This window comes from Varroa destructor, unplaced genomic scaffold (genome assembly GCF_002443255.2).
Source record: "Varroa destructor unplaced genomic scaffold, Vdes_3.0 BEIS01000001.1, whole genome shotgun sequence".
NCBI classification, from domain to species: domain Eukaryota; kingdom Metazoa; phylum Arthropoda; class Arachnida; order Mesostigmata; family Varroidae; genus Varroa; species Varroa destructor.
The window spans coordinates 44,518,013-44,538,416 of NW_019211454.1; the positions used below are offsets into that span (position 1 = coordinate 44,518,013).

The window sequence follows — 20,404 nt, forward strand, 5'->3', positions numbered from 1 at the left end:
GGCCAACCAAATTATTCCGTTTACTTACATGCTTCATTCTGGTGGCAAACGATGACATCAATAGCAGCGGTCGTAGTATATATAATGACTAGGGTAAACGAGGTAGTCTGGGTCATTCCCTCTATCGCTTCGGTCACGATACCGCGGGGGTTGCGTTTGGCTTGTTGTCCATGAAAAAACGGCGGTAATGACCGCGTACTAGACAAAAGGAGAGATCGCTACAACCAATTTCGATTTGAACAAATCGTAGAAAGTAAACTATACATGCATTGACTTTGGTGCGACGGAAAGCGACGAAAGCCTTGAGGGATAGCTGCTGCTGCTGCTGCTGTTGCTGTCCATAATGCGTATGCTTTCCTTCATTGCATCGAACGAAGACATTGCTGCTACATGTCTTTGCTTTCTCCCAAGAGCGTTGCTCTTTTCGACGAGGATGGAGCTGACAAACTCCCACTCAGCTTGTCTAGTCGGTAACTATAGCACTAATGTCGCCATAGTTTTCATTGGTGTAACGGCTATAGGCACTATCCCTCGTGAACGGCAATAACGAATGGAATGGCTGGACATTTCTATAGAGGTTTTAGCATAATGGATAGACCGGTCGGCGACAACAAAACAAAAACAACCCTTGGGACAGACTTAGAAGCGACAAAGACGGCAGACCGTCCCTATACAAACCACATAGGAGTATGCCATACCCTTCAATACGGACACACACGTATATGGTCGATACATGATAATTGGTTGTGTGTTAATGGAACGACCGTCCTTTGCTTGCCGGAGAATAACGGCGAAAGCAATAGTCAGAGCGCTGGTTTTCCCCGACCAACATCTGATGTGCTTAAGAAGATGAAGTTCTGACATTTAAAAGGCAGGCTCAGGAATGGACAATCGTTATGTTTTATTGAAATAGACATTTATGTCTATATGTGTATGTCGACAGGCAACCATATTGACGGGCAGTGAGCTGCCGGTCTGGGGTAAACCGTGACAACTAGATTTATTATCGTTCAGTAGCAATAAACACATTACCCTTTTGATGGTTCTATTTCTGGTACATACACATGCAATATACCGGTTTCATCTCAACTGCTGTCATCAGCCATTGGGTTGCTGGGCCAGTGCAAAAATCGTCATCTGTTCCGTTATCTTGCGTTTGGTTTTTGATAGACTACCTGTTAATCCACACGTAATAACAATGATCGTATGTAGTCATCAGACAGCAGACGGTACGTAAAAAACAGAGAAAATCTTGATCATTTGCGTGAAAATTAAAAAATTGCAAATTCGGGTTTGCTAAATTACTAGTTGATAAATAATAATCGTGTAAAGACGATTAACTCCCGTTATTATAATAATCATTTTACAGCGCCTCCTCTATATTCAATAAAAAAAAAAGTCAAAAAAAAAGACTACACGCTTATCAGGCGTTAACAGGTTTCACTAGAAATCAAGTAATGAATTTACATATGACGCTTGAAATATAGGAACGTTTTCTATGAACATTCTTCTATCTATAGAAATAGTGATAAGTACCTGATTGAGCGAGCCACATTTGATATTATAGGGTATACGTATTTCTAGGACGGCCAATAACAAATGGGCTATCAAAACACCCGGCGGTACCAACCAGATACGCTGATAGTTGTAAACGCAGTCCTCACAGGATTGTGTTATTTACCATTGAATATCAATTTGGTATCGGCAATTTGCGGGTCGTCATCGGTGGGTTGCACGATCCCTTTCGTCACCACTACCGGCCAAAAAAAAATAGTTCCGTTCTGTTTAGTACTGGGTCCCTTCGCTTGAATCCCGTCCCTAACCTGAAAATCTTCTGTCGATTTTCTAATACTGACGGTCGTCAAGCACGTAACGCACCGAACGGTGTGAAATTAAGGGCGACAATAAGAATAGTAATTGCTTATTTTGTTTTTCTTAGAAAAGCCCTTTGTAGTACTATTATACTTTTCCAGGAGTCGAAGAAGAAATTGGTCGTCGTCGGTGTGATCGCGATCAATTACTGTCTAACATGGCAACGTATATAAAGTGATTGAACATTAGTCGATTGCTAGCACTGGACCTGTTGCGGTCAAAGACGGATTGCCTGTGAGATCAGGCTACAGCTACAAGGCAAGACTACTCCTTTACAATATACAGGATATACAGTTGATACACATAAAATAAAATATTCTAAAAATGTTCGATTTGACAGAACATAACAGGTTTTCATTCATTAAATAGTGATTGCGGAGCTCGAATTAGCTTCTAGATCATTTGTGTTTGTTAACAAAATCGTAGGAGGTAATACCACCTCACTAGCCGGACAACGCACTTACTGAAGTGGCCTTATTCCCTTTATTGTTTGTACCTCTAGTGGTATTGTCATTACTGCTGTTGATGTTGACGTGCCTCAATGGGGTTTGACGTTTCATAGAATCGTCGACGTCATTGCAGTACGTTGATCGTAGTGGTAATGGTGAAGATAAGAGATGATCCGTCCTGTAACGAAATGCGAAGATCATCAAATGGAACCGAACTGATCCGGGCTGGAAAACAAAAGGTTTGGTGTCTATCCAAAAATATAGCAGTAACTGTGAAACCATTATCTGCGCGGTAGGCTTGTTTGGTAGCTCATATGTCTGATCGACCGAGAGCAGAGTCCGAGGGCAACCAGCATCCAGGTTAGAACGGAAACCCCTACAACTCTTTCTCGCTCTGAATTGGGAACGGGAGCTAACTAAACAGGCTTCCAGGGGATGCATCATGTTACTACTGCTGCAGTGGTCGCTACCTGTTGAAAAGCGGGACTATCGCGGACCCACGAGCAGGTCCGCTGTACTGTCGCCAGCCTGGCTACTCATGTCGTACCTTCGATGGAAATAAAAAAGTGCACCCAAAAAAGTAGCAGTAGAGGATGAAACAAACAAAGATGAGTTATAGTTTTACTAGTCGACAGTAACAGCAGTCATCGACGACGATGGCGCTGATTTGGTGACAGTAACGCTCATCCAACAAACTCGAATCTGCCTAGTAAAAATAGCTCTGTGTGTCTATTGTACACCTTATCATACACAAATTGCGGTCTGTCCCATTTGAATCAGCGAAGTATCTGAAAGAAGATGGATTGCGAAAACAGTGTACAAAGGAACAGAATTCAACAGAGGCAATCGTGGTGATAACGGGACAGACGTTGATGAATTTGACGTTGATGATAGAGGCTGGTTGGCCTGTGGGTTATGCGTGCGTGTGCTGGCGTTTGCTGTGGCGCTGTTCCCTCCCTAATTCTTCTTTTGTTTTGGTTAAATCGACACTCACCCGCATCCGATCAAAGGCGAGGAACAGAACTAATCTTACGTATAAAGATGGCAACGAACAAGACGGTAAATAGGAGTTCTGCTACATTGCCTCTTGCCGGCTGAATGCTCCGGATAGCTTTGTCTCCGATAGCCCAACGAATCGGGGTCGAACGCTGGCCTGCCAAAGTCGAGCAGCGCGGCAAGTTTCGAGAACGAAACCGGCCCAGGCACTAGAGACAGACCAAAACGATGATGACGACGGCGAGGGAAGAAGGTATCCAGCGCAAGGTGGGAAAGATGGACGAGTACGAACTATAAAGCATTACAACGATGCGGCGACCGTTACTATTACTGTCGGTATTCCATTTATATAAGTATGGCGGTTGTTGCTACTAATGACGGTAGAAAACGCCAGGATGCCACTACCGCTGCTAGTGCCTCCGTTGCTCCTGACGATGTACTGCTGCAAGCGATGGACAGTGGCGAAACTACGTACAAGCGAAAATCACTTTGAACACGATGGTAACGCGTCCAAAACAGGTCAGAACGGCTGTAATTAGCCAACCGGCAACAGCTGAAAGGCAACTCAGTTCAGCAGTAATCCAATTGACGGATAACGAGATGCTGCCGTCGACTACTCACCGGATACTGGATTGAACCGTATCATGAAAATATTGGACGTGTCATATCATTATGGCTCATCTATCCATCCAATATACGCGCCTGTCCGCTTTCTTCCCTAGCTCTTACGATGACTAAGATGACTGTAATGGTGACCACCACAACCACGATCAGTAAACCCATTGTCAAAGGCAAAAATCCAAACGCGTCGAAATGCGCTCGACCTAACTGGGCCTCAGTCCTCACCGACGAACGACGGGAACGTCGTAAGTTAGCCAGTTCATCAATTACAGTCAAAAAATGAAAAGCTGGGTAGAGCGATGAAGTGAACAAGTTTGCAGTGTTTCTGATCTAGAGATACCCGCATTGCTATCTTCAAATGGCCAGCCGGCCGTGAGGTAGTGGGATGCAGGGGGGAGTAAAATGGCCGGCTGGACCCAGAGAGTGAAAGAGAACACACAAGACGAAAAATACGTACGCACGGCAAAAACTAAATCATCAGTCAGCCTTCCAGCAATAGCTAGAAGCCGCCGTCGGCAGTCGCTTAATTGGTCGCACGTTGCGCATGCAAAGTGTGTACAGAATTAGCATTACCTATTCGCGTACCTTTCCACAAATTCTGCTGCAGCCTAACTGACAATCTTGTAGTGCTCCTTAACTTAACTCACAAGAGAAATGCTCCCGAAAAGTGCATCGTTTTACATATCGCTGAACTTTCCATTACTAGACAACAGAACGGAACAACCGGTCAGTAAACGTATTTTTGACGTTGAAGGCCAGCAATAAATTCGTATAATCTATACTATTCAACACTTTATTGGCTTTAGTGTTAGGGTCATTAATCGAACGCAGTAAATTCGGTTGCAAGAGAAAAGCTAGACCGTCTATCTGTGACCGTTTGTCTGTGCATAAATAGAGGCATCAAGTACACATAACTAAACGCGCAGGCAAAAACGCCCGTCATCAGAAAAACGCTACTTGATGTTGACTACTGAAGGTGACTATCAGCGTTAACAGTAAGAGTAGTTAAACTATATATTTACGTAGGTTTTTTTGTTTACTTGGAAACGGACAGGTTGATTTTGCCCTCTAGGTACGAGAGACACAGAAGAGTAATACGCATTGAACTACATTAAACTACGTTACTGTCGCTGAACACAGCTGCTGTTACTTTATTCAGATTTAATCGTGATGTGGTCTGCTATTGTTGTCGTCGTCGTCGATAAGCGCATTTATAGGCCCAGGTCCTATTGCCTGTTGAGTTCTATTACGATTTGCCAATAATAACTCTCGTTTGAGAACCATAGAGTTCCTGCTCCGATTCGTCGTTTACTGATTTCACTGTTCACTACTATCACACTACTGCTATGTTGTTGTTGCTATACAAGGCCACAAGTCAAACCCATAGCAAACAACAACGACGACTACATATCAGCAACAGAGGATTAACGATAAACGGGACTGTTCTGCTGCGAACTGTTCCCAGTCTCTCGACAAACTTATGACAATTATGATAATGTAAACCTACGCACACACACGTACCTATTGGACACGAATTATATGTGCCGGTGCATGGCACTATAGCGTAAGACGAAACAACGGGAGTTAGGAACGGCCAGGGTAGTTGACTGACTGGCCATTTGTCTTTATCTGGCCTGCCGGTCGAATTATTGGTCGGCCTTCGATCACTCTCGTCTACCCGCGAGCAAGTTTTATTTGTCACTTTCGATATTATCGCCGTTCCTCTGTTCGCTGCTTACTCATCAATGGCAAGGAGCGAATCACTGCTCATTCAAGACGGACAGAAGATTGTCGTTTTCAACTGAAGACGTGATGACGATACGATGGAGCACAAAATCTGGGACGGCACACTTTGACCTGAGTTATAGTTAGTCTGTATGGTATATATGAATCACAGAAGCGGCGGCACAAGGGGCTCTAGGTGTAGCTGCGACGGTGATAGAGCATCCATCCCGCCAGGACTCGCTTGTTGTATCGCAGTGCGCATAGATGGTACTGCTATAGATTCCGGTGGTGATAATGACGCTGCTTGATGCTAATCTGTTGTCTGTTATTCATCGCTCATTGGCCACCCGCATTGTGCGCGGTGATTCCTGTTTGGCTAACGGCGATAGAAGAAGACGCACGCGCTTCGCGTGCTCTGCATGTATCATAAATTGCGTACCGTAAGGCACGTCATTTTTTTTTGCTCATTTGACGTTGCTCAGTCACTCGCCGCCTTATCCATTAAATCATGCCCACGCCCGCTCCGCTACTAGCCAGACAGGTACACGCGGCCTGTAAGGTAAATGGTCTTCTATCGTGCTTGATTTGGATAGCATTAGATAATCCGAGCCCGAGCCGGAGGCAGAAGCAATATTGTTGTTTACCTATGTTCATTTGCAATTACATAGTAGAATATCTTGGTTGTTGCATTGTATCGCGAGTGTGCTTTCGCATCGACTCGAAACGATAAAAGCTAAAAAAAAAAACCTAAAATATGTTTCATATATATGTTGTTTTTTTATTTATATATATTTTATATGTATATAAAAGATTTCAAAAAGTGACACGCAGTATATACAATTATGCTAGTCTAAGCTATTTGAAAGTAATATATGTGTATTATGGACTTTGTTTTGATTTTGTATTAAAGTTATTTATGTTACCATCTCTCACAGGCACTGGCGGAAGATCCTCAGGATACGAAACAATCAGAACCAGCATCGGACTCAGCTGAAGCTGATCTTGAAGCAGCGGCCTCTTCCCATGAAGATGCCTTTGCTGATGCCGTTGATTCTGCTTTACACGCCGACAAACACATCTCGTCAGAGCATGAACAAAAGGAGGCTGGCCACATTATTGAGAATCGTGTTCAGGCACCGTCACAGCTCCAGCATCACTTCCCATTAGGCTTCCCGTTCAATGCGCATGGTTTAAATTACGCCCCATCTAATGTTATCCACCAACATGCTGCTCAGCCGCGCGATATCGGCCAGTCACAACAGTTCGTTCAGATGCAGCACCATGGCCCTCAGCCATGGCCAGTAGAACATGGGCATCCTCAGCTGCCTCATCAAGGCCTTCCTGGTCCCGTTTTCCACCCCCCCCAGCCACAGGTTGATGTGCCTAACCAACCGGCTCCACAACATGCAGTGGCGTTTCAACCTGACGACGGTCCTCATCAGCTTGAGCCTACCGCCCACCAGGAGACGCCCCTGCACAATGTCCAACATGAAGGTTCACCTCACGTACACCATGAGGAGCATCATGAAGAAGTTCACGACAACGCCGTAGCTCCCATACCCGTAAATCACCAGCCAGCCCATATCGACCCGGAAGAGGCGTGGCCCCTTTCACAGCCCGATATGCCAAAAATTGTCCACCTTGATGTGAAGTGTGAGAAAAACCTTATGAAAGTAGTCGTCGAGTTTGACCGGCCATTCAACGGACTCATCTTCTCGAAGGGTAACTCAAGGGTGCATGATGACCCGCATTAGCACTGCTATCCGCATGTTTTATGTTTAATATCCGTACACTATACATGTGTCTTGTTTGGAACGTATGTGTCGTGTGTGCTAGTGCGTGTGGTGCGTGTCCCAAGGATCGTTAAACCCTGCCCTTCTACAACGGAGACAAAATCGTCATGCAAGCCAGAAAAGGGTCGGCTACGGTCCCGGAAAGATCAGGCGACCTACTGAACAATAAAAAAGAAAAGCCGATGAGAAATCTGAAAACAAAAGCATAAATGGTAATACTGATATGTTTGCCATTGCCTTGACTCTACTACTTTTTCCACACTATGTGTAATCGAAAACAATCTGCTATTTTGTTAACTTTTTCAATCACTGTTTGTTTTACTTATATCCTATTCTTCAAAACAGGTCATTACTCATATGGTTCATGCGTACACCTGCCGGCCGGCAGCGGCAAGAAGTCGGTATTCTTTGATATTTCGATCAATTCATGTGGTACCGTAGGAAATGCGCAAAACGGTTTGTACGGTCAGGAGGGCAACACTGCCACGGGTTCGTTCTTCGAGAACACTATCATTATCCAATACGACCCACAAGTACAGGAGGTATGGGACCAGGCCCGCAAGCTACGTTGTACCTGGCACAACAACTACGAGAAGGCTGTTACTTTCCGTCCGTTCCCCGTCGATATGCTGGACGTAGTTCGTGCAGACTTTGCCGGAGATAACGTCGGATGTTGGATGCAGATCCAGGCTGGCAAGGGACCGTGGGCGTCAGAAGTAGCCGGTATTGTCAAGATCGGCCAGACGATGACAATGGTAAGTTTAACGGATAAATCGCATTACAGAGGCCCTTGCCTCCGTATTTCTATGGCGAATTTCGCTTTGAGAACACTCTTGATTGTTCCTGACTCCTGGCTGTTACGGGCTCGAGACCCAGTCGACTCAGGTCATCTGGATTTGCGCAAACCTCTTGACTCAGTGGTTCCACAAACTAGAGCTGCCATCAAATCTTGATTCTTCTGCTAGAAGCAGATCGATGTGCCGGCGGCAACGGTTCGATAGGAAAGCTTCTCAAAGTAAGATGCATGATATCTAGCTATCTGATTCGTGATGATGATGGCTGTTATGAGGCTGCGCTACGTAAAACGGAACGTTGGACTGGATTCTTTTTGACCTTCCCTATGCTGTATACTATCCATTCGTAACTTTTTTAAAAGTTTCTGATCTATTCTTTCCATGCCTTTTGGTGTGGATCCGGACCTTCAGCAGCCACCTCCTACTTTTTTCATATTACGCTTGTATATTGCTCTTATCTAGTCAATATATCTTCCTTTAGAGAATGCTAGTGACGATTTTGTTGTTTACGCAACGATAATTTCAGTGCTTTTGTCACACATGACTTAGCTACATGTAATTGGCCTGGAGTAGTAGCTAACGGTGATGTCGGACATAAAACTCATAACATTTTCAGGTACTTGCTATCAAAGATGACGAAAACAAATTCGATATGCTGGTAAGGAACTGCATAGCTCATGACGGACAACGGGCCCCGATCGAACTAGTTGACTCGAAGGGATGCGTCGCTCGGCCCAAGCTGATGTCCCGCTTCACAAAGATCAAGAACTTTGGTTCGTCTGCTACTGTGCTTTCGTACGCACATTTCCAGGCCTTCAAATTCCCGGACACAATGGAAGTTCACTTCCAGTGCACCATCCAGATCTGCAGGTTTGTGTATTAACGTTTTGTTAGTCAACATATCACGTATGAGTAACTAATTCTTGCCTGAACCATGAATCTTAATCCATAAAACTACGTAAATGATTGTTGCTTTTCGCGTGATAGTGGTATATTGTGCTTTTTAGAGGTAAAAGTATTTACGTTAGTGATTTGTTAAGAGCACTGATTCTAACTACTTGATACCTAGATATTATGGTTTAGGAGAATTCCCGCAAAGCAAAGTACCACAACGAAATAGAGTTTTAGTGAACAAAAACAAGGTTTTCCTACGGGAGATTTTGACTGATTGTATATACATTCAGGGAGACCAGAGCTAATGCTACTGATTGTTTTTATCCAGCCATAATTACTTTTAACAAAACAGCATCTCCAAAATCAGTCCTCTTAATTGGTATCGTCATGCATATAAATTAACTATTTTACTTCATGCAGATACCAGTGCCCGGAACAATGTGCCCAGGATGATCAACACGCAGCCAGTGATCGTCAAATTACGTACTCGGCGACGCTGTCACGCCAGGAGCGTGACCTGGGACGTTTCCGTCGGGAAGTTGTTCTACCTGGAAAACGGGACGATGGTGAGAAGGATATCGGCGTATCAAAGGTGATTCGTGTCTTGAGCGCCGGTGACGTGGATTTCAACCTGGGCAATTCGACTCAGGAACATCCTCTAGAATTCAACCAAGAGGAATTGAGCTCGATGGTCTGTATGTCAATAATGGGCTTCGCATCGGTTTTGCTGCTTCTTCTTATCGTCCTCGTCGTCACATGCATTATGTGTGCGTTTCTTTACATTCGTCATAAGCAAAACCAATTGGGGCCGGCATTTAAAAGCTACCCGCATGATCTGCCCGTTTTTACCAAGAAGACAAAGGAGCAGACGCAGTAGGACGTGGCCATTAATTTGAATTGCAATTTTCATATTACCGCGTCCCGCCTCGATGAGATCTACAACCACAACTACGCTGATAAATATCGGTTGTCTTGACCAGCTAATGTTTGTTACTCTGCACGAACGGCATCTACACTTCGTAGTCGGCTGTTACTATTAATGTTGTACCTCATCACATCATGGCGTCGTCATATAGGTATCATCTCAACATGTGTTCCAATTAAAGAACCATGATGAAGATGATGACTTTAATGCTGATGAGGAATCTGAGTGTACATCATTATAGAGCTGGCTTAATGTTTTAGGAGCCGCGGCCATAGTCATCGATACAACTCCTAGGTATAAACTAAATACTAAGTGCCGTTATTGAAACTAACGATATTTATTGCCAAGCCGGGGGGTGAGAACATTGTATTTATCCCTGGCAGTGCGTATGGACCTCTCTGCTGTAGACTAATAAACTTAACTATTCTACATTCTCGTATCACAGCCTCTAATTCGAACAGATTCACTCGCTTACCCGTATATAAATTTTTCCATCCTCTAGTCGAACCTCGACACCTCGTTTCAATTCTGCACCTGTATACAAACCGTTGACACAATATCGATTTTTTCTTCAGGAAAGTGACAATTACCTTTGGAATTTCAATCTTTTGTGACTCAGCACGTTCCATATGCGTTTCATAAATATCCAACAAAGCTCGTCGCGTTGCTCGTTCTATCCGCTAATTATAAGCTTCATCTTTTCTAAGTATAATAATGATGGTAGTACTATGAGTTTTGTCTGTTCCACGCTGGTCCACAACGTACGCGTGCCAAACCTCAACAGAAACAATAATTTGCGGCTTAAAAAGACACAGAAGATCGTCCTAACACGCCGCCCATAAGCACGATACTTCAAGTAAAACAAGACGTTAATTTGGTTTTGAAACAGACGCGAACTGCCACTTAGCTATTGCCGTCGGGAGCCGTAGAACCTCATAAAAAGACGGGGGCGCGCCCGCACCCGCCACTTGTATATACATCATTTTGTGTAGCGCGAAAACCCACAGTGTATCTGCATAGAGCGCTTACTTTTTATGTGGCATCTCACCAAGGTCATTTGAGCACCTTAAATTATAAGTGCAAGGTTATTTTGTCTTAGTATATATATATATATATATATATAGATATATATATGTATATATATATTTGCAACTGCGCTCTAAAGAAATAAATTGAGATCAACAAATTCCCACTAAGATTTGTTTTAATTAACGTTTAAATAGAATTAACACTTCATTACATAATATATGAGGCTTAAAACAATGGAAAAGATCCAGAAGTTGGGTCACTTCAATATATCTTATCCTGAATCACTTATTTGTACAATGATCTCGGATAAATTTCTATTATTCGTATTTTTTGTCCGATAAAAAACCTTAAATGTTCTTTCTCAAATGGTCGCTTTTCGGCCTCCATGACCGTATTCAAAGCTAGACCACAACGTATATCTGAGTCTACCGAGCAAATACATTACCTACTAGACATGTTTTTGTTGTATATATGTCTACAGATGCGCGAACCCCATGTTTCTGTGTTTTTGAATACTGTCATACCACGATATTCAGATTGCCGACCATTTCGTAAATCTGTTAATCGATGCAGTGACATGCAGTTAATGGACGATGATTTTCTTTGGTTATGCTACACCTATCCTAACATTTAGCTTAATTCGTTTCAGCTTATTGTACTAGAACCGTTAGCGCATATCCCGGTAGCACCATCTCAACTATCAAGGCTCATTTGCAGTACTTGCATCAAACTGAATATATTATTTTCGCCTTTTTATTCGACATATCGTTGAAGATCCGAGTCTTCTCGGATCAAAGAAGGTTGAAAAGATTCTAGAAAAAAACTAAACTCGGATAATACCGAATTCCATAAAAAAAGGTTGTATCTTTCTTACGGAAGCGATGCTAATGCAGGATTAATCCTTGATTTCCTTAAGCATTTATTTGAGGTCAACTTACAAGTAATGTTGCCTGCTTTGTCTTACGCATTATGATTAGCCAGTCCAGTGTGAGCTAGTAAAGTCATCTACATAAAATTACATTTCGTTCCTTGCTGTAGATTTGGAAGATTTCTTTATATATAAAATCTTATTCAACAACAGTACCAGCCAGCAAGCCATAGAAACAAATATAACACACTTTGAAATCTGTATAACCAAATATAAAAAGAAGAGAACAAAAAATTGGCTCAACGGCGATTACATATTCCTCATTTATTGCGTGTAATACGCCTACTAGTTACTGCCAAACATCAATAATGAAAAAAAAATTCTAACAAAAAATACAATGTAATATACTTTAGCTAATGTACAAATCCTTTTCGTGCACACTGGGAAAACTTTCCATCTTTGATTAGTTTTGTATTTCACGAAAATTTGTGTTTATTTACATTTGTGTTTACCGGACGCGCGTGCTACAATGTTGTATTTCAACTTAGTTATTGTTGTCATTTCTAAGTCACATATTCTATCGGTTAGGATTAGCGCTTTATTCTTAATATAATCTTTATTTAACGGATTAAATGATTCGAATCTACTTTGAGATTTTTTTTTTAAATAGAAGAAACATAAACATTCACATTTTTTTGTAGGTTGTCTTCCATCATTAATACCCATACATATTTACATCATTAGCATATACCATCATTTTTATACCGGAATGTAGGTAACTAAGGGAATTTCTACACCGGCAGGAAAATAGGTAAATGGCTCCAAAAGAGTATCTCTGCGCATGACGAATTAAGTTTCAGAACTTTATTCGTAGATATATTGAATTTAAACTAGTCTAGATAGGATTACACAGCGAGGTCCAATAGTTCGCTATTAATTTTGTGACATTGTTGGTCGCCATCTTTGAATGTCATGTCTACTGCATATGTATTACGAAGTAAGCCTTAGGTTATCGGGACAAACGCACAAATGGCTGAATTAACTCAATGCATTCTTTACTGAGATAAAAATCCTGCCGTTAATCAATTGTGGACTTCGCAGTAGGATTTTCACTCCGGATAATTTTCACACCTATTCAAAAACAATATGCAATATGTCTCAAAATGGTCGTGTGCACGCAGGTTTTGCTGGTAACATTTCTCAGCGTGCACCCTAACTTACAACTAGATCTTGTGCCTCATTTACCTGAACGCTCGACTTCGACCTTGGCTATTAAGCTTAACTGCTGATTCTTTCATCCTCAAAAATACTTATTCTTTTTGCCCTATCTACTTCACCTTTTAACTTTAAATACGCCGCATTCACTTGAGACACATATCACAGTTTAGCTTGCGGTCAGCCCTACTATGGTTTAGAACCTAAGATAAGCTCCCTGGTCTATGCGGTCCTGTTCCGCGCTGTGCTAACTGCCCTTCTGCACTAAATGCTCAAAAAGTGCAGCATTTATTTTTTTGCACGCAGGCAGGCCGGCCAAGAGCACACTCTAGAGTCCCCTCAGCCCATGATCTCTGCCAGAAAATCTAGTAGCAGCATACTGGCGGCCTCCTTTATCGATACGTTTTGATAGCCTTTTGCTACTCGTTAGGTTACCGTCCTTGAGGACAACAGGAGCTTTTGTCTGTTCGACAACCTTCCCAAAGCCGTGCCCCTCATTTATGTGACACACAAGCTAGTCGGGTCGAGGCCAGAAATCAGTAACCGGCGGGTTCCGTTTTTGCTTCTCCTGCTCTTGGCAAGATGCGTGTCGAACGATAGCCTGCCTTGAAAGCCCTTCCAATAAGGTTCTTACGAGCGCCATTTCACTCAGTCCAGTATCCGGACTAAGTAACGCGGTTAAGCAGCCTGAAGATGTACCAGTGACAGCCTAGTAAGTTGTGAATTTGTTGCTAATCCTAGAGGTCTGGATCAAATCTCGTTCCGTGCTGGGAGTTAACCAACCGTTAGTGAATGTCTAATGGCAATACTGGACGCAAAACCGAACATAGGAAAACAGAGAGAAGTGGTTTAAGGACAAGATTGTGAAAAAACCAATGACGGCTCTATACTTTGACTGCACGCTTATTCGAAGCTACACATCAAAATGATAGACCAACGCGATCCAACACCATTTATTTTTATGTAAAACATAATTTTTTTCATTACTTAAATCGAAATCAATTTCTATCTCGACGTGTTTGCGCGCTAAGGAAGTCGAGCTTTAAAAATAAGTGTTAATATGCAGGACAGTACCTAATATGCAATGACGTCAACAATATTATTTACATGGCGAGATTTATGCTCTGCACCATAATTTGATGTGGAATATCTTTCTTTGTTGTTACTTAAATCAGAGTCAATTCCTGTTTCTACATGTTCGTACGCTATCGAAGTCGCGTTCCAACAAGCATTGCGCATATACAAGACCGTATATATAATATGTCATTATGTCAACAAAATATGCACATCTGATTTCCGTCCAGTCGCTCTTACGATCCATTGACAGTGACTAAGATTTGTTAAAATATTAATCGACATTTGCTCGCTTGCGTAGCTATTCCGGAATTAGCCACTCGGGTTGACTGCAAATCGTTCGAAGAAAGGTTGCCCTTGAAGCCGTCATACGATAGTGACCTTCGTAAAGTACGTTTCTTTAAAGAAGTGTCCTTGTTTCTGACAGGGTTAACATTCTCCGAGCTTTTTGTCGGTATTTTGCCATTGTTAGCGTACGCGTTTACCAGATGATTCGTCCGATCAGGTTGACGCACGGAACCAGCGCCTGCTTTAACCCCAGATGAGCTTTTGAGTTCGAAAGCCGTGCCTGCTCTTCGCAGCTTGGAGGTCTTCGAACCAGACGCCGTTGGTATGCTTCGTACTGGCTTATGTGGTGTGCGAGCGTCGCCCGAGTTAGTTGAGTTGCTCCGACTTCTGCTGTTACCACTTCGCTGGTCCGTGTTTAAAATTTCGCGCAGCATTTTGCCATGAACATACACAGGGCCATGGTCAGCCTCGTACGCATCAAGGAACTTCATGATCTGGTTCATAATCAAAGGCAGATGTTTCTTAAGGCGATCTCGTTTCTTGGTCTCCTGTAGCAATGCGCCGCCTCGATTTTTGAAACGTTGTGGATCCTTTTGAGCTTCCTCAAGCTGCCTGTAATCCTCTTTCATCTGTTGCCAGTCGTCAAATAGCTTGAACAACGGTATCAGCGACCGATGTCTGCTCTTCAGGTCGTCTATGTGTTTTTCATATGCTTCAGCAAGTTTTTCTGAGGGTCCCTGATCAGACAATTTTTCGAGGTCTAGGGGTAAACGCCAGCCGCTCTCTGCCCGTAGGTCTTCATAACATTTTTTTGTTTCGTACTTCAATCTTTCGATGAACTGTGGCAGGTTCGCTTTGGCCAACAATTTGTACTCCTTTTCTAACTCCTCGAGTCTGCAAATAAAGAAAAGGACGACACGGTTACACATTCTACCAAATAACAAACACTGTAAGGTCAAGTAGTAGGTTCTTTGTGCCTAACACATAATAATTGAAACAGGTTGATGCTATAATGGATTGCGGGACTCGCCGATTCTATAACCTGTCCTTTTTTTCTGTACTGTCAGGGGTTAGAATTGTGTTACAAGATGATTTGGCGAGGGTAGTAACCTGCTCACGGCCTGATAGGTTTTTGTCGACCTGAGACGGCCAAGTAGTTTTTCGCGTTCAACAGAATCGACGTCGAGGCGATTAAATATCCGCTGTAACTGTTGAAGTAAAAGTCTGTGACGCGCACAGAGCTCCATTTCTTCAATTCGCAACTGTTGATACACAAACGAAAGACTGTTATTGACAAACGAAAAAAATAAGAGATACAATCACAATTTTAGCAAAACCTGCGCATTGATAAAAGATTTTTAACGATCGACTTTCGGGTCGAGGAAAATCACTCTAAAGAAACATTTCAGAAATTCACTGAAGTCAATACAAGCGGACTTGCGATCGTCTCCTGAGCGTTCTGAGTTAATGATAACGTTCTTTTTTTAGTTTTGTTTGCATCGAGGCGCTAACGAACGAACGTACGCCGAATCCATCAGATTGAATGTCCAAAATGGATTATTTTTTTTAATAAGGCAAAGCTTCTCAATGCAACACTTTTTTTTTTTGTAATATTGTAAAATCTGACAATAAGCTTCCAAAGTGTTACATCTGTGAAATAGGTAGTGTTCAATATTACGGTCTTCTATACACTTAGAAGCGTGCGATATGGTCGAAACACACTGATTCGTTACACGAGCGTATTGTCACAAGAAGTAATGCAATTATGTTACTACTCACTGCATCGAGCATATCACCAGCCAACTCAATGTTCGCTTTGCTTAAATCCCACAGTTCGGGCGATAGGCTCTGCAGGCTTTCCTCTATAGCGACGTTGGGTACCTTCCCTATGCGATCCATCACTTCGCGTGCCTCCCCTATGACTGGTCGCAGATTCTCCAGTCGAACTTCCCGTTCCTTGCGCAGCGACGCTACATGCACAGATAGCAATGCCAACTCTGATTCCGTTGGGATTTTATCGTTTGCCTGCCACAGGCATCATTACACGAAATATTAAACCTTTACAGACGACCAGCATATTGTTATGTAGAGTTTCTTATATGGTAATTAGCAAGTACGAACAAAGTTATTACCTATTAACTATCTTTAAAGTATCTATTGTTCTCTACCGTAGTCTACAAGAGATTTTAGTTTTTTCGCAACTTTGGTATAGCTACCTGTTTAAAATAATCAACTTGACACCGACGGCGCACGAACGAAGTAAGTAGGCACCTCGTTGACAACTAGCATGTAGTTGAAACCTCAAAACTACTTTTCGCATTATTGTTTTGTATTTTGTATTTTTCTCTTCGAATAATAAAAGTATCCTTCATGGATTGATTAGCTTGCTCAAAAAGTAATGCTCACTTTTCAGATGTTTTCTTATGCTATCTGCTAATTTCTGTATACCATCTAAAAGTACTCCTTTCTCTCACTGAATCGGTTATGATCTTATTGTATAGCCAAAACTTTATCTCGAGCCCAGCCCTTAAAAACGTGTGTTTTAGGTATTTAATTAAGTGCATTTTTTAAATGGATTTAAAAAATTACTGGCTGTGTTCTTCAATATCATACCTAAAAATTTCTGGCCAAACTCAATAGGTAGATTGGTTAAGGTTGTAAAGCTGTAAAGAATCATACCAAAATCGGACCCAAATAGCCCAAAAATGGTTTGGTTACTTTCATTCTGGAAATTTCGATGTCGATGATACCCCACGTAGTGGGCGACAAATAATGGGAAGACTTAACGAAATTAGGTAAAAGTTGAGTACGACCCCCACGTAAGTAGCCATAATATCGCCAAAGAAGTAAACATCCGTCAGCAAACTCTCCTAACTATTTGAACAAAGCTAGCTATACAAACAAACTCGATGTTCGAGTGCCACACAGAATGACACAAAAGAAATTACTCGAGCGAAGCTCTATCTACGAGACTCTACAAAAACAGTAAAATCAAGCCGAACAATTGATTCGGAGTCTTCTTCTACTGTCAACAACTAACAGACAGGAACTAGTAAACAGAAAAAGGTGTTGCCTTCTGCCATGCCAGCGCCAGGCCACATGCATCTTTAACTAGTCGGCAAAAACTGAAAGGCCTTAGATAGGAAATTTTCATGCACGCCAAATCTTGGACCATCAGACTATCATCGGTTGCAGTTCCTGCAAAACTCCTTTAATACTACTCTAATGGAGTTTCAATGAAGGGATACAAAGGTAACTTTTTACCCAGAAATCACAAAAGTTTTATGGTGTTACTCGGAAAAATTGAGCCAGCAACAGTATTTAAAAAAATAAAACAAATATTTTTTCTCCCTTTATATTTAAAAATTATCAATACTCTTTGACAATCCAATTGATACTGCACACAAATCTTCTATTACAGAGGAGGCCCGTTTACTTCTCAATTGACTTCTGGCGTTCTTCAACAAACTCATAAGACTAAAAAACTAGAGCTTTGAGAAGATCTTAAAAAGTGACAAAATATGTGTATAAGGTTTAGACAGACGAGTCAGAAACAAAGTATCTTCTGGTTATTTCTCTACGAAAGGGACCAAACTTCTGGTTTTTAGTTACCCTACTAAGCCTTATAGCACAAAACTACTTTTCTCTTTTACTAATCTGATAGTAGTTCTCAAGGAAAGACGTAACGTGTCGCTGACTAGAAAATATTTTCTTCATCTTTCAAGGCCTCTAAACCGGCTGCAACATATGTAAACTTGCACGAACACCAGCATGCACCAGTTTAATGGGATACTGTATCATAAAAAAATGTCCCGAGAGGTACAATGTAGAACGATTATCCAGCCCGAAATCTAGGCGCTTTTTCGACGCCCTGGATCGAATGTTTTGAGCAAGAAATAAATTTAAACATAAAATAGGCCGCCTTTAAGGACAGGACCATAGCTATTTCCAGCCAGCTCCTCCATAGCCAGGTGATGTAATAAATTCGTTCGATGTACCCACGCTGAGACTCAAAGGTGAATCATAGGCAGGCGTACCTCCGCACTGTAGTCGATGCTACCTTGCCAGACCTGTTGGTCACTCATTAGGATTAGAATCTTCTGTTCCTGTCGACGTAGCTCCTTGAATTGTAACATCCTCGCGCTGCGTATGCGATCGGCTTCTTTTGAGCATTTGTCAAGCCACTCAAACTGTTGCTGTAGGTTTAATCCGTTAGGTTGAACGGGCTCAGCAAGTTCTAACTTTTTGTAAAGTTCACTCAACTCATTTCGTATCAGCTGAATGCTGATCTTCAGATCTTCGAGCCTCTGTAGTTCGTCTTCGATTATCGTCTGCCATCTGTTCAAATTAGTTGTAATTATTATTTGGTACTACTGTTTGATTCCAAGAACGTCAATAATTATCGGCTCGTTTACGTTTTGCCCAATTTTGTAATTATAATAAAGAGCTTTTAAATATCAGTTGCTAAACTGTTACTCACACCAGCAACTCAGTGCTTCTAGAGCAGGCACGAATTCTTCATCTAGTCTCAAAAACAAAATTTTGTTAATTATAACTTGTATTTTTATTGGTATTAGAGTTACGTTTCCGATTAGGAGTTCCCATAAAAAATAGTTTGTTAAATTGTGATAAAGAGAACCAAGCTGTGTGTGTGTGTATGTGCGTGCTATTTTAAGTATAATTGAATAGATTATGTAACAAAATCAGAGTTCTTATGTATACCGATGTTTTTTTTTTTCGAATGAGCGACATTTCCAGCCTTTTGCCAAATTCAGCCGTTGGGCAAAAATGTTCTCGACCTTACAAATTCAGTTCAAGAAGTACGACCACACAGCGTACACACATAACTCAAGCTAATTCATAGGAGCTTCTTAAACAATAGAAATTACTGATCGCACGCACCTACTAGACATATCTATTTTTTTTTTTTTATATCTAATATAAAACATATCTGAAAGATGGCTTCGATTAAATAATCTCTGTTAATTTATGATGATTAATAAAAACTGTTTACTTAGAGAGCAAATTCGTTTGTACGAACCGCGCGCCAAACCAACGAAATAGACTGTTCATTTTCTTATCCACAATATCTTCTGAATGACCACAGTTCTCCCAGATATCCTGAAGTCGAAGTACGCTCTTACTGCATGAGTCGACATAATCGGTGTATCTAAAAACAAAAAAATATTAATTCAGTATTAGTTCAATGCTCCAAACGCAGCTTAGTATTGAGAAACGTCCATAACCCACAACGTTAATTGTATCGCTGGGTTGATTTCGTCGTTCGACCAACTATTTTTTATCTACCTAAATATAATAATCTTCTGGATTACTAAGCTAATTTCTCTGCGCGAATAATTAAGTTGAATCGCATTAGAAAGGCCCTAGAACAGCATAGTTACTCGAGTTAGTGATGTAACAATGAGACATTCGAAAAAATAGAGAGAGAACAACGCCATACAATGACAGATATCGAGCCGGTACGAGTCGAGTAGCACGTGCTGTCGCCATAGTCACAGGAGAAAGGGTGATGGAACAACCGGTTATGATGTCCTAGTCTCCTGAAGAATAATCAATTACTCATCAGTAAAATGCACGAATTTTATCTACGCCAAATTTAGATCACAAGATCCGATTAGATTTTACACAACCACTAAAGCATGCCGTGTTCCGAAATGTAACTACCTTACGATGACGAATGTCGATAAGCTGCGGATTGAGAGATAACCTGTATCGCGTACTTCTTGTTTTACCATCGCGCACGCAATTCTGCACGTGTCCCGACACATCATTTGCGCGTCGTCTACTATTGATCTAATCCGCGTAGTCAAAAGAAAACATAAATGTCAGTCTTCTTCTGA

General features: G+C 41.8%; 2 protein-coding genes across 6 annotated transcripts in view; one reads left to right on the plus strand and one right to left on the minus strand.

Annotated features, from left to right (window-relative positions):
- The window catches only part of LOC111250483 (uncharacterized), a 43,675-nt gene extending 32,922 nt beyond the window's left edge, over nt 1-10,753 (plus strand). For 3 of the 4 annotated variants that reach the window (XM_022805817.2, XM_022805828.2, XM_086977004.1), the window contains exons 3-6: nt 6,599-7,385; nt 7,802-8,211; nt 8,867-9,120; nt 9,565-10,753. In XM_022805817.2, the coding sequence (XP_022661552.1) occupies nt 6,599-7,385; nt 7,802-8,211; nt 8,867-9,120; nt 9,565-10,021 (1,908 nt within the window). In that variant the 3' untranslated portion in view covers nt 10,022-10,753. Of the gene's footprint in view, nt 1-5,125; nt 6,223-6,598; nt 7,386-7,801; nt 8,212-8,866; nt 9,121-9,564 lie in introns of those variants that run through there. The other variant, XM_086977005.1, reaches the window with a different exon arrangement.
- Nucleotides 10,754-14,107: 3,354 nt separating this feature from the next.
- LOC111242976 (protein regulator of cytokinesis 1-like) lies at nt 14,108-20,359 on the minus strand. Of its 2 annotated transcripts, XM_022787955.2 has the most exons (7): nt 20,229-20,359; nt 20,005-20,104; nt 19,558-19,713; nt 18,581-18,881; nt 16,323-16,568; nt 15,654-15,805; nt 14,108-15,437 (listed from the first exon to the last, which is right to left on the minus strand). In XM_022787955.2, exons 2-7 carry the CDS (start codon nt 20,052-20,054, stop codon nt 14,522-14,524), a joined length of 1,821 nt encoding a protein of 606 aa, XP_022643690.1. In that variant the 5' UTR covers nt 20,055-20,104; nt 20,229-20,359; the 3' UTR covers nt 14,108-14,521. The 2 variants fall into 2 exon arrangements, with proteins under 2 accessions (XP_022643690.1, XP_022643691.1); XM_022787956.2 differs by lacking the exon at nt 20,229-20,359 and having other exon boundaries at nt 19,585-19,713; nt 20,005-20,222.
- Between the last annotated feature and the right edge of the window lie 45 nt (nt 20,360-20,404).